The 13154-nt window shown below is 42.8% G+C and overlaps 1 protein-coding gene across 5 annotated transcripts in view; it reads right to left on the reverse strand.

Annotated features, from left to right (window-relative positions):
- Positions 1-13154, reverse strand: part of LOC129855640 (serine/threonine-protein kinase Nek7) — a 193768-nt gene that overhangs the window by 87322 nt on the left and 93292 nt on the right. For 4 of the 5 annotated variants that reach the window (XM_055923516.1, XM_055923515.1, XM_055923517.1 and 1 more), the window contains exon 2: positions 4588-4675. In XM_055923516.1, the coding sequence (XP_055779491.1) occupies positions 4588-4647 (60 nt within the window). In that variant the 5' untranslated portion in view covers positions 4648-4675. Of the gene's footprint in view, positions 1-4520; positions 4676-13154 lie in introns of those variants that run through there. The other variant, XM_055923518.1, reaches the window with a different exon arrangement.

Consider the following 13154-nt stretch of genomic DNA (forward strand, 5'->3'; position numbering starts at 1 on the left):
CCGTTTGGAAATTGCTCCCAAGGATGAACCAGACTTGTGGAGGTCCACAATTTGTTTCTGAGGTCTTGGCTGATTTCTTTGATTTTCCTATGGTGTCAATCAAAGAGGCACTAAGTTTGAAGGTGGGCCTTGAAATACATCCACAGGTACACCTCCAATTGACTCAAATTATGTCAATTAGTCTATCAGAAGCTTCTAAAGCCATGACATCATTTTCTGGAATTTTCCAAGTTGTTTAAAGGCACAGTCAACTTAGTGTATGTAAACTTCTGACCCACTGGAATTGTGATACAGTGAATTATAAGTGAAATAATCTGTCTGTAAACAATTGTTGGAAAAATGACTTGTGTCATGCACAAAGTAGATGTCCTAACCGACTTTCCAAAACTATAGTTTGTTAACAAGAAATTTGTGGAGTGGTTGAAAAACAAGTTTTTATGACTCCAACCTAAGTGTATGTAAACTTCCGACTTCAACTGCAGATATCAATGTGATATCCATATCGCCTGTAGGCTACACCACTGCTCTCGTCCTTCTCTCAAAGCGTTTATACAAGTTGGATAATCTTTGGATGTCAACAGCAGTCGCAACATTGGTAGACAACTGTAGCCTACAAAAGCCTAGTCCTGCTCTTTTCCCTGTGATCCGTCAAATGCATTTGGTGTGTCATCATAGTGGTCTCTGACTTGCGGTCAGACTCGCTCAGGCGGCACAAACTTAACACTTATGCTTTTTTTCCCCAATGCTGCTTTGAATGTCATTGAGAGGACAGAAAGGTGACCGTTTTTTCCCGCAAACATCCTTTCTGATTTTAAAAGTAATCCTAGAAGTAATCAGTGTTTGAAAAGTATCTGTAATCTGATTACAATATTCATTACTCCCTGATAGATCGCAAATTACCGTTATACATTACTGTTTTATACCGCTATATCCTCTTCGTATGAATTTTTTACAGTGCCTTCAAAAAGTATAAATTAAGGTTACACACAGGAAGTATTCACACCCCTTGACTTTTTCAACATTTTGTTGTGTTAAAGCCTGCATTTAAAATGGATTACATTTAGATTTGTCACTACATACAATAACCCATCATGTCAAAGTGGAATATTGTTTTTAGAATTGTTAGCAAATTAATTAAAAATGAAAATCTGAAATGTCTTGAGTCAAAAAGTATTCAACTCTATTGCTATGGCAAGCCTAAATAAGTTCATGAGTAAAAATGTGGCAAACAATTCACAAAGTTGCATGGACTCACTGTGTGCAATAATAGTGTTTAACATGATTTTTTAAATATCTGTACCCCACACATACCTTTAAAAGACCATTTTATACAGATGTTATATTGAACCCTGTCCAAGGTCAAACGCAGAGAACAAAGAGAGAGGTAAATAGTGGTCACGACAGTGTTTTTCACACAAAGAAAAACAGGAGTGGAGGAGCAGAGGCCATGGTGTTAGGTTAGGAAGAGAGAAATGGAATGAGAGAAAAAAGAGAGAGCTAGATCTAGAAATAGAGCGAGGGCATAGCTTTCACTCGCTGCATGGTAGCTTGACGAATGTTAGCATGAGCCCATAAAGCGCTGTGACAGCCTCCTGCTGAGAGCACAGTCTCACTAATGTGTTCTGGCACGCCGGCCCCCTAATCACACATTTACATATGCAATGACCTATATTTGCATGTCAGATCGCACACTGTCCAGTGTGATTAACAACGGGCACCTCCCACGTGGAGTCGCCTTGGGTAGCGGGCAAGGGGGCTGGGGAGGGCTAGGCGAGGGGTGAACCAGGGCTGGGGAGGGCTAGGAGAGGGGGAGCGCAGAGGGCCGGAGGGGGTCCATTTTTTGTGAGCCGAGGGGCTGGGCTGCCAGGCAGGATTATGTCAGGCGGGGGCCCGGCATTAGACACTTCATTAGAGCTAATCTGTTTAGCAGTGGGCAGTGTATATAAACTTCACAGGCCATTTGCGGCACCTTGTCGGCCCCTGGCCTGGCCTTCAAAGGGCAGCCGGGCCCTCCTGACTGACAGGCTGTCTCATTGCCCGCACTGGCGTCACACACACACACACGTGGGTGAGGCGCAGCAGCTCGACCCCTGACGACAGAGGGGTCACTGGGCAAACCGCAAGAGGAGAGGAGAGGTTTGTACAGATTGCAGCTTGTGGAAGGAGAGGTGTGTGCGTGTTTGAAAGGAGTTAGAAAATGATGGACATCTCTGTTACTGTCTCAATTTCCAATCAGTTATCGTGGGAATTTGGGCCATAAATGTGAATGAGGAACACACCCTTAGTTGGTGAGAGCTGAAGTTAGGCCTCTGCTTTGGGGAATCAGACTTGTGGTGTCTAGCTCAAGCTCCTCCTTGTTGGGAAGAGTGATGGATTGTAGAGGAGTGGACAAGCATGTCTGTGAGGGACAGCATGTGCCTGTGCTGTAGAGATGGCAGAGGGACAGGGTGGCCACCAGTGACACAGATGCACACACCCTGGGCTACTCACTGACAAGGAGATGAGAAGAAGAGCGATAGGGAGAGAGAAAAAGAGAAAAGGCATGAAGACAGAAGCATAGATGACGTGTGATATGTGGTGACACAGAGACACAGAGCAACTGACAGAGAATTTAAGATAAGAGAGAGGGAGAGACAGACAGAGAGAGAGGGAGGGAGAGATGGAGAGAGAGGGAAGGAGATGAAAATAAATGAAGAGAGCGAGACAGAGGGGGAGAGGAAGAGAAAGAGGAGGAGAGATGTGAGGTGTGATGCGACAGTGTGGCACTGCCAGCGGCTGCCAGAAAAAGGCCAGCGGGAGCCAGTAAGGGTGCCATCTCCCACAGAGCACCAACCTACCCTCTACCCCCCCTCTCCCCATCACCAGCCTCGGTCTGTACTCCTCACCTCCCTCTTCTTTCACCTACATCTCTCCTCAGCCCCAGCCAGCTTAGCACCGCCATACAATATTCATCACTCCATCCATCCTTCCCTACCCCGCTGGTGTTTCTCTCTCTGCTCCTCTTCAATCTGTTCCTGTACCACGGTGTGTTAGCTCACTTATAACCCTCCGCCTTGTCTCTCACACACACACACACACACACACACACACACACACACACACACACACACACAGAGATCTGACTCTGTCAAAACCTGCTGCGACGTTCAAATTCCATTTTGAGAATCTCTCTCTCCCACTCAAAGAGCAAATGCACCATTAAAAATGCACATGATACCAGCTCATCCACTTTACCTAATGCATATGCATCATACCTCCGGGACTTAGAGATGTGATACAATTCACATTTTCAGGAGGGGAATTTTTGCCGAGCAGATTAAATTGAGAAAAAGTGTGAAATAGATTGAGGACTTGTTGAAAGAGAAGGATCCGTCTGCTGATAGACACAGTATGACACTGGATGCCTAACAGGAAGCAAAATAATGTCTGGATCTGCATAGGACTGGTGTTTGAAATACAAACTGTAAAATCTGATCTTGCATACACTAATAATATGCATGTTATTAGGCCTACTTCTAAATATATTTAATCTATTTTAAGACAATAATGAAAGAGGAAAAAAAACTGAAATGACGCTAAATAGTGTGTGAAAAACAGAGGAAATCATTATTACCACAACTCTGTTAAATTGGAATATGATATCTCGAGTGTGGGGGATGCTAGTTCTCGTTCTTTCCTTTTCTGTGCACAACCCAATTAGTAATTAAACATATTCAAATAAATTAACACCCTGGCGATTTCACAGTTAATATTGCACTGGCTTTGCATACACAAGAAAAATAGGATCATTTTTTGCGTTAACGAAAAAAGAAAAAAAAGTTTTTTTCCCGTTTCCTCTTCAGCGTATGGATATGGATAGCGGGCGAATCCTCTCTGTTATAAGTCCATTCAATACATAGTGGGGCCAGAAACATCTTTGTGCTATGAAGGAGATTGATGAAGCTTATGTACGATATTGCTATTAAATTCCAACGGTGGCCAGATTTGCAACATAACAACCTGAATGTTATCGTATCAAAAGCTGCTCACTGGGAGGTCAAGCTCTGCAAGCCTCCGGAGTTTCAATCAATACTTATTCTCTCTCCGGCCTTCATCTGCCTATACTGTACGATTGAGGGGTTAGTAAATTACAACCTGTATTGTTAATACAAATGACAAATACAGTAATTTTGACATACATTTTGTTCCCAACTTTACTGGGAATCGCCCGTAGCCTAATTTGTACTCGACTTAATTTACATTCATTGACAGGCTTAAAATTCAAGTATAGGCCTACCCTAAATATGAATGAGTATTTGTGAGTAAACATAAATGTAAGAGGATCGTACTGTGGCTGGAACACAGGTACTGCAGCTTGCTGTGTTTGGGTTAGAGTTAGGGTAAAAGTGATGTTGTAATATTTTTTATTTAACCTTTATTAACTGACTTGCCTAGTTAAATAACAAATTCCTATTTAAAATGATGGCCTACACCGGCCAAACCGGTTTGGGTGAGGGTAAGTTAGGGTGAGGGGATCCTACCTGCGGCTGGAACACGGGTACTGCTGCCTGCTGGCCTTGTGGTTGGGTTAGGGTTAGGGGGTCCTACCTGTGGCTGGAACACGGGTACTGCTGCCTGCTGGCCTTGTGGCTGGGTGTCCATGTCCATGGTGACAGGAGATCAATCCCTCACACCCCTAAGGAAACACAAACACAACCTTCAGTTAACGTTACAGTCACAAAAACACCGGACTCTTTTCCCTCACAACCAGGTAGAAACATAAGTAGATCCTCCTGTTACCTGAACATACCTTCTACAGAAGAACTCTGCCACCAGACAGACAGTATACACAGACTAGTAACAAATATCAGACTCCTGGGGATCGCCTGAGCATTACGGAGCCTGAGCATTACGGCGCCTGAGCCAATAGTGTTTTGCTGAGGACTCTGCTGCCTGTGTACTGTCGCTCTGTCTGTCTGTGGCCCAGAAGGTGTCACATTGCAGTAGAACTGGATCTGCCTCGCTGGCTGGGTCTCTATGGATCTGAAAGGCTCCAGACACACACCAGGATTTCCGTTAGGAAAATGTGACACAGGACAACGTGACCTGGATGATTTTCTTTACAGATTATTGGAAATTTAATGGACCCATTTCCATAACCCATTAGGGCATCCAACCACAGTGCTCAGAATGACAGAAATCACATTTAGATTATGGTAATTTATCTTAAACGGGGGAATGAAAGCAGATTTCGAAAATTTGGCTATGATCCTAAAACCCTCAGACTCGTTGCTGGACTGCATGTCAAAATGCGCACCTCTTTCACTCAGGAAGAGTGAAAGGTACGTCACAGGGTTATATAGCCCCCCACTCACTGCAATGCGAGAGCAATTTCCCATCCTGGTCTCAGAGCATTTTGCATTACACTGTACGTAAATCCGATACACTCCGTTTCATATGATATGTTACGTTTAGTATGGTATGCATTAATTTGTGGATGTCCATCACCAATTACGTATGATCACCATCTCTCCAGAGATGTTTGATCGGGTTCAAGTCCGGGCTCTGGCTGGGCCACTCAAATATATTCAGAGACCTGCCACGAAGCCACTCCTGTGTTGTTTTGGCTGTGTGCAGAGACTCATTTTCCTGTTGGAGGTGAACCTTCGCCCCAGTCTGAGGTCCTGAGTTCTCTGGAGCAAGTTTTCATTAAGGATCTCTCTGTACTTTGCTCTGCTCATCTTTCCCTTGATCCTGACTAGTCTCCCAGTCCCTGCCACTGAAAAACATCCCCACAGCATTATGCTGCCACCACCATGATTAACCATATGGATGGTGCCAGGCAGTGGTGTAAAGCACTTAAGTAAAAGTACTTTAAAGTGCTACTTACAGTTGAAGTCAGAAGTTTACATACACTTAGGTTGGAGTCATTAAAACTCGTTTTTCAACCACTCCACAAATGTCTTGTTAACAAACTAGAGTTTTGGCAAATCAGTTCGGACATCTACTTTGTGCATGACACAAATTTTTCCAACAATTGTTTACAGACAGATTATTGCACTTATAATTCACTGTATCACAATTCCAGTAGGTCAGAAGTTTACATACACTAAGTTGACTGTGCCTTTAAACAGCTTGGAAAATTCCAGAAAATGATGTCATGGCTTTAGAAGCTTCTGATAGACTAATTGACATCATTTGTGTCAATTGGAGGTGTACCTGTGGATGTATTTCAAGGCCTACCTTCATACTCAGTGCCTCTTTGCTTGACATCATAGGAAAATCCAAAGAAATCAGCCAAGACCTCAGAAACAAATTGTGGACCTCCACAAGTCTGGTTCATCCTTGGAAGCAATTTCCAAACGGCTGAAGGTACCACGTTCATCTGTACAAACAATAGTACGCAAGTATAAACACCATGGGACCACGCAGCCGTCATACCACTCAAGAAGGAGACGCGTTATGTCTCCTAGAGATTAACGTACTTGTGTGAAAAGTGCAAATCAATGCCAGAACAGCAGCAAAGGACCTTGTGAAGATGCTGGAGGAAACAGGTACAAAAGTATCTATATCCACAGTAAAACTAGTCCTATATCGACATAACCTGAAAGGCCGCTCAGCAAGGAAGAAGCCACTGCTCCAAAACCGCCATAAGAAAGCCTGACTATGGTTTGCAACTGCACATGGGGACAAAGATCGTACTTTTAGGAGAAATGTCTGATGAAACAAAAATAGAACTGTTTGGCCATAATGACCATCGTTATGTTGGAGGATAAAGGGGGAGGCTTGCAAGCCGAAGAACACCATTCCAACCGTGGAGCACAGGGGTGGCAGCATCATTTTGTGCGGGTGCTTTGCTGGAGGAGGAAATGGTGCCCTTCACAAAATAGATTGCGTCATGAGGGAAGAAAATTGTGGATATATTGAAGCAACATGTCAAGATATCAGTCAGGAAGTTAAAGCTTGTTCGCAAATGGGTCTTCCAAATGGACAATGACCCCAAGCATACTTCCAAAGTTGTGGCAAAATGGCTTAAGGACAACAAAGTCAAGGTATTGGAGTGGCGCCGGAAGAAATGGCAGCAGTTTTACGGGCGCCCAACCAATTGTGCTATTAAGTGTTTTTTTCCTGCGTTATTTGTAACCTATTTTGTACATTATGTTTCTGCAACCGTATCTTACGGCAAAAAAGAGCTTCTGGATATCATCAGGACACCGATCACTCACATCGGATTAGATGAAGATTCTTTCTTCAACAAGCAAGAAGCACAAGACAATCTCCAAACACCCGACAGGGCCATCATCCCCGTTATTAGCAAGAGGACGCGACGCAGGTACAGAGGACAAAGAGCCGGATGCCTGATCAGGACCCAGAAAAGGCGAGTGGGAAAGCTGCCGTTACTGTCAATAGTACCCGCCAACGTGCAATCATTGGACAATAAACTAGATGAGGTACGATCACGAATATCCTACCAACGGGACATCAAAAACTGTAATATCCTATGTTTCACGGAATCGTGGCTGAACGATGACATGGGTATTCAGCTAGCGGGATATACGCTGCACCGGCAAGATAGAACAGCACACTCCGGTAAGACAAGGGAGGGCGGTCTGTGCATATTTTCAAAACAGCTGGTGTACGAATCCTAAGGAAGTCTCTAGATTTTACTCGCCTGAAGTAGAGTATATTGTAAGCCACACTACTTGCCTAGAGAGTTCTCAGCTCTACTTTTTGTGGCTGTTTATTTACCACCACAGACAGATACTGGCACTAAAACCACACTCAGACAGCAGTATAAGAAAATAAGCAAACACGAAACAACTCACCCAGAGGCGGCACCCCTAGTGTCCGGAGACATTAATGCAGGGAAACTTAAATCAGTTCTAGCATAATTCCATCAACATGTTAAATGTGCAACTAGAGGGGGAAAAAATCTAGATCACCTGTACTCCACACACAGAGACGCGTACAAAGCTCTCCCTCGCCCTCCATTTGGAAAATCCGACCACAACTCTATCCTCCTGCTTACAAGTGAAAATTAAAGCAGGAAGCACCAGTGACTCAGTCTATAAAAAAGTGGTCAGATGAAGCAGATGCTAAACTACAGGACTGTTTTGCTATCACAGACTGGAACATGTTCCCGGATTCTTCCGACGGCATTGAGGAGTACACATCAGTCACTGGCTTTATCAATAAGTATATCAAGGACGTCGTCCCCACAGTGACTGTACGTACATACTAGAGGTCGACCGATTATGATTTTTCAATGCCGACACCGATTCTTGGAGGACAAAAAAAGCCGATTCCAATTAATCGGACGATTTATTTTATTATTTTAAATGTTTTTAAAATATATATATATCATACACACACACATTTTTGTAATAATGACAATTGCAACAATACTGAATAAACAATGAACACTTTTATTTTAACTTAATATAATACATAAATACACCCACGCACACAGCTCTGAAGTGACAATGATACTGAAGAGTCTGCTTAGGAGACAAATACTCTCAATTGTTTGAATAAAAATAGAGTTTAAGTTACCTGTGATGAATGTTGAAAACAAAAACTTTAATTTCTATATGCAGGAAATCCTATTTTAATAATGGGCATGGTAAGAATTGACAACCAAAGTGTGAGTCATAATTCCCATGCAAAATCTGAAAAGCGGTTTCTTCATTTATTCCATAGGATATTTTTAGATTCACTTGAAATAAGGTCTGTGTTTCGGGTAGGCTTACATCACCGTGCCAATTTTATAACTGTGTAGATATCCATAGGACAAGGTAACTCTGATCAATATTGGCTAAATATAAGCGAAGATAAAAAAAATTGTAGGGTGGATTTATGAAAATATGTTGACAATCGTTACCTTATCCTAGTGAGATTTACACGGGTATCAAAACGTTGAGGCGGTTTAAACCATATACCTTTGACTAATCCGGAAACTATCACCTCGAAAACAAAACGTTTATTCCATTCCGTATTTTATCTAACGGGTGGCATCCATGAGTCTAAATATTCCTGTTACATTGCACAACCTTCAATGTTATGTCATAATTATGTAAAATTCTGGCAAATTAGTTCGCAAAGAGCCAGGCGGCCCAAACTGTTGCATATACCCTGACTCTGCGTGCAATGAACGCAAGAGAAATGACACAATTTCACCTGGTTAATATTGCCTGCTAACCTGGATTTCTTTTAGCTAAATATGCAGGTTTAAAAATATATACTTGTGTATTGATTTTAAGAGAGGAATTGATGTTTATGGTTAAGTACACATTGGAGCAATGACAGTCATTGATTGATTGTTTTTTTATAAGATATGTTTAATGCTAGCTAGCAACTTACCTTAGCTTACTGCATTCGCTAACAGGCAGGCTCCTCGTGGAATGCAATGTAATCAATGCAAGATTGGATCCCCCGAGCTGACAAGGTTAAAAATCTATCGGTCCTAGGCCGTCATTGAAAATAAGAATGTGTTCTTAACTGACTTGCCTAGTTAAATAAAGATTAAATAAAGGTGTAAAAAAAATAGGCAAATCGGCGCCCGGAAATACCGATTTCCAATTGTTATGAAAACTTGAAATCGGCCCGATTAATCGGCCATTCCGATTAATCGGTCGACCTCTAGTACATACCCCAACCAGAAGCAATAGATTACAGGCAACATTCGCACTGAGCTAAAGGGTAGAGCTGCCGCTTCAAAAGTGCGGGACTCTAACCCGGAAGCTTACAAGAAATCCTGCTATGCCCTGCAACGAACCATCAAACAGGCAAAGCGTCAATATAGGGCTAAGATTGAATCATACTACACCGGCTCCGACACCCCTTCTCATGTGGCAGGGCTTGCAAACTATAACAGACTAAAAAGGGAAGCACAGTCGTGAGCTGCCCAGTGACACGAGCCTACCAGACGAGCTAAATCACTTCTATGCTCGCTTCCAGGCAAGCAACACAGAGGCATGCATGAGAGCATCAGCTGTTCTGGACGACTGTGTGATCACTCTCTACGTAGCCGACGTGAGTAAGACCTTTAAACAGGTCAACATACACAAGGCTGCAGGGCCAGACGGATTACCAGGACATGTGCTCCGGGCATGTGCTGACCAACTGGCAGATGTCTTCACTGACATTTTCAATATGTCCCTGATTGAGTCTGTAATACCAACATGTTTCAAGCAGACCACCATAGTCCCTGTGCCCAAGAACACAAAGGCAACCTGCCTAATTGACTACAGAATAGCCGATTATCGGAATAGCCGATTAATTCGGGCCGATTTCAAGTTTTCATAACAAATCGGAAATCTGTATTTTTGGACACTGATATTTAATCTTTATTTAACTAGGCAAGTCAGTTAAGAACACATTCTTATTTTCAATGACGGCCTAGGAACAGTGGGTTAACTGCCTCGTTCAGGGGCAGAACGACATATTTTAACCTTGTCAGCTCGGGGGATTCAATCTTGCAACCTTACAGTAAACTAGTCCAACGCTCTAACCACCTGCCTCTCATTGCACTCCACGAGGAGACTGCTTGTTACGCGAATGCAGTAAGCCAAGGTAAGTTGCAAGCTAGCATTAAACTTATCTTATAAAAAACAATCAATCATAATCACTAGTTAACTATACATGGTTGATGATATTACTAGTTTATCTAGCGTGTCCTGCGTTGCATATAATCGATGCGGTGCGTATCGTTGCTCCAATGTGTATCTAACCATGAACATCAATGCCTTTCTTAAAATCAATACACAAGTATATATTTTTAAACATGCATATTTAGCTAAAAGAAATCCAGGTTAGCAGGCAATAATAACCAGGTGAAATTGTGTCACTTCTCTTGTGTTCATTGCACAGAGTCAGTGTATATGCAACGGATTGGGCCACCTAATTTGCCAGAATTTTACGTAATTATGACATAACATTGAAGGTTGTGCAATGTAACAGGAATATTTAGACTTAGGGATGCCACCCCTTAGATAAAATACGGAACGGTTCCGTATTTCACTGAAAGAATAAACGTCTTGTTTTCGAGATGATAGTTTCCGGATTCGACCATATTAAATGACCTAAGGCTCGTATTTCTGTGTGTTTTTATGATATAATTAAGTCTATGATTTGATAGAGCAGTCTGACTGAGCGGTGCGAGGCACCAGCAGGCTCGTAAGCATTCATTCAAACAGCACTATCGTGCATTTTGCAGCAGCTCTTCGTTGTGTGACAAGCATTGCGCTGTTTATGACTTCAAGCCTATCAACTCCCGAGATGAGGCTGGTGTAACCAAGGTGAAATGGCTAGCTAGTTAGCGGGGTGCGCGCTAATAGCGTTTCAAACGTCACTCGCTTTGAGACTTGGCGTGGTTGTTTCCCTTGCTCTGCAAGGGCCGCGGCTTTTGTGGAGCAATGGGTAACGCTGCTTCGAGGGTGGCTGTTGTCGTTGTGTTCCTGGTTCGAGCCCAGGTAGGCGCGAGGAGAAGCTATACTGTTACACTGGCAAAACTTAAGTGCCTATAAGAACATCCAATAGTCAAAGGTTAATGAAATACAAATGGTAGAGAGAGAATCAGTCCTACAATTCCTATAATAACTACAACCTAAAACTTCTTACCTGGGAATATTGAAGACTCATGTTAAAAGGAACCTCCAGGTTTCATATGTTCTCATGTTCTGAGCAAGGAACTTAAACGTTAGCTTTCTTACAAGGTAGCAACACATCTGCCACGCTGATCCTCAACACTGGAGCTCCCCAGGGGTGCGTGCTCAGCCCCCTCCTGTACTCCCTGTTCACCCATGACTGCATGGCCAGGCACAACTCCAACACCATCATTAAGTTTGCAGACGACACAACAGTGGTAGGCCTGATCACCGACAATGACGAGACAGACTATAAGGAGGAGGTCAGAGACCTGACCGGGTGGTGCCAAAATAACAACCTGTCCCTCAACGTAACCAAGACTAAGGAGGTGATTGTGGACTACAGGAAAAGGAGGACCGAGCACGCCCCCATTCTCATTGCCGGGCTGTAGTGGAGCAGATTGAGAGCTTCAAGTTCCTTGGTGTCCACATCAACAACAAACTAGAATGGTTCAAACACACCAAGACAGTCGTGAAGAGCCTTATTTGTTAGAGCCTGTAAGTAAGCAATTCACTGTACGGTAAGAATACCTGTTGTATTCGGCGCACGTGACAAATAAACTTTTATTTGATTTGAGTGGCCATCACAAAGCCCTGACCTCAATCCCATAGAAAATTTGTGGGCTGAACTGAAAAGGTGTGTGCGAGTAAGGAGGCCTACAAACCTGACTCAGTTACACCAGCTCTGTCAGGAGGAATGGGACAAAATTCACCCAACTTATGGGAAGCTTGTGGAAGGCTACCCAAAACATTTGACCCAAGTTAAACAATTTAAAGGCAGTGCTACCAGATACTAATTGAGTGTGTAAACTTCTGACCCACTGGGAATGTGATGAAAGAAATAAAAGCTGAAATAAATCATTCTCTCTGCTATTATTCTAACATTCCACATTCTTAAAATAAAGTAGTGATCCTAACTGACCTAAAACAGGGAATTTTTACTAGGATTAAATGTCAGAAATTGTGAAAAACTGCGTTTAAATGTATTTGGCTAAGGTGTATGTAAACTTCCGACGTCAACTGTAAGTGGAATCTGTACTTTACTATTCATATTTTTGACTACTTTTACTTCACTACATTCCTTAATAAATCCTCTTTGGGCTAGGGGGCAGTATTTTGACATCTGGATGAAAAGCGTGCCCAAAGTAAACTGCCTGTTACTCAGGCCCAGAAGCTAGGATATGCATATAATTGGTAGATTTGGATAGAAAACTCTAAAGTTTCTAAAACAGTTCAAATAATGTCTGTGAGTATAACAGAACTGATATGGCAGGCGAAAACCCGAGGACAAACCACCCCCCCAAAAAATATTTTCAGCCTACTACTGTTTCCGATGGCTGTCATGGATATTATTCATGGATATTATGAGGTGAAAACCTCAGTTTGCAGTTCCTAGGGCTTCCACTAGATGTCAGTCTTTAGAACGAGTTTCAGGCTTGTTTTGGAAAAAAATTCTAGAATTTGTAGTTTTTCTAAGTGGCTCCCATTTTGGCTGTAATGTTTTCATGCGCATGGATGAGAGCGCGTTCT

Source organism: Salvelinus fontinalis, chromosome 5 (assembly GCF_029448725.1).
Source record: "Salvelinus fontinalis isolate EN_2023a chromosome 5, ASM2944872v1, whole genome shotgun sequence".
NCBI lineage: Eukaryota > Metazoa > Chordata > Actinopteri > Salmoniformes > Salmonidae > Salvelinus > Salvelinus fontinalis.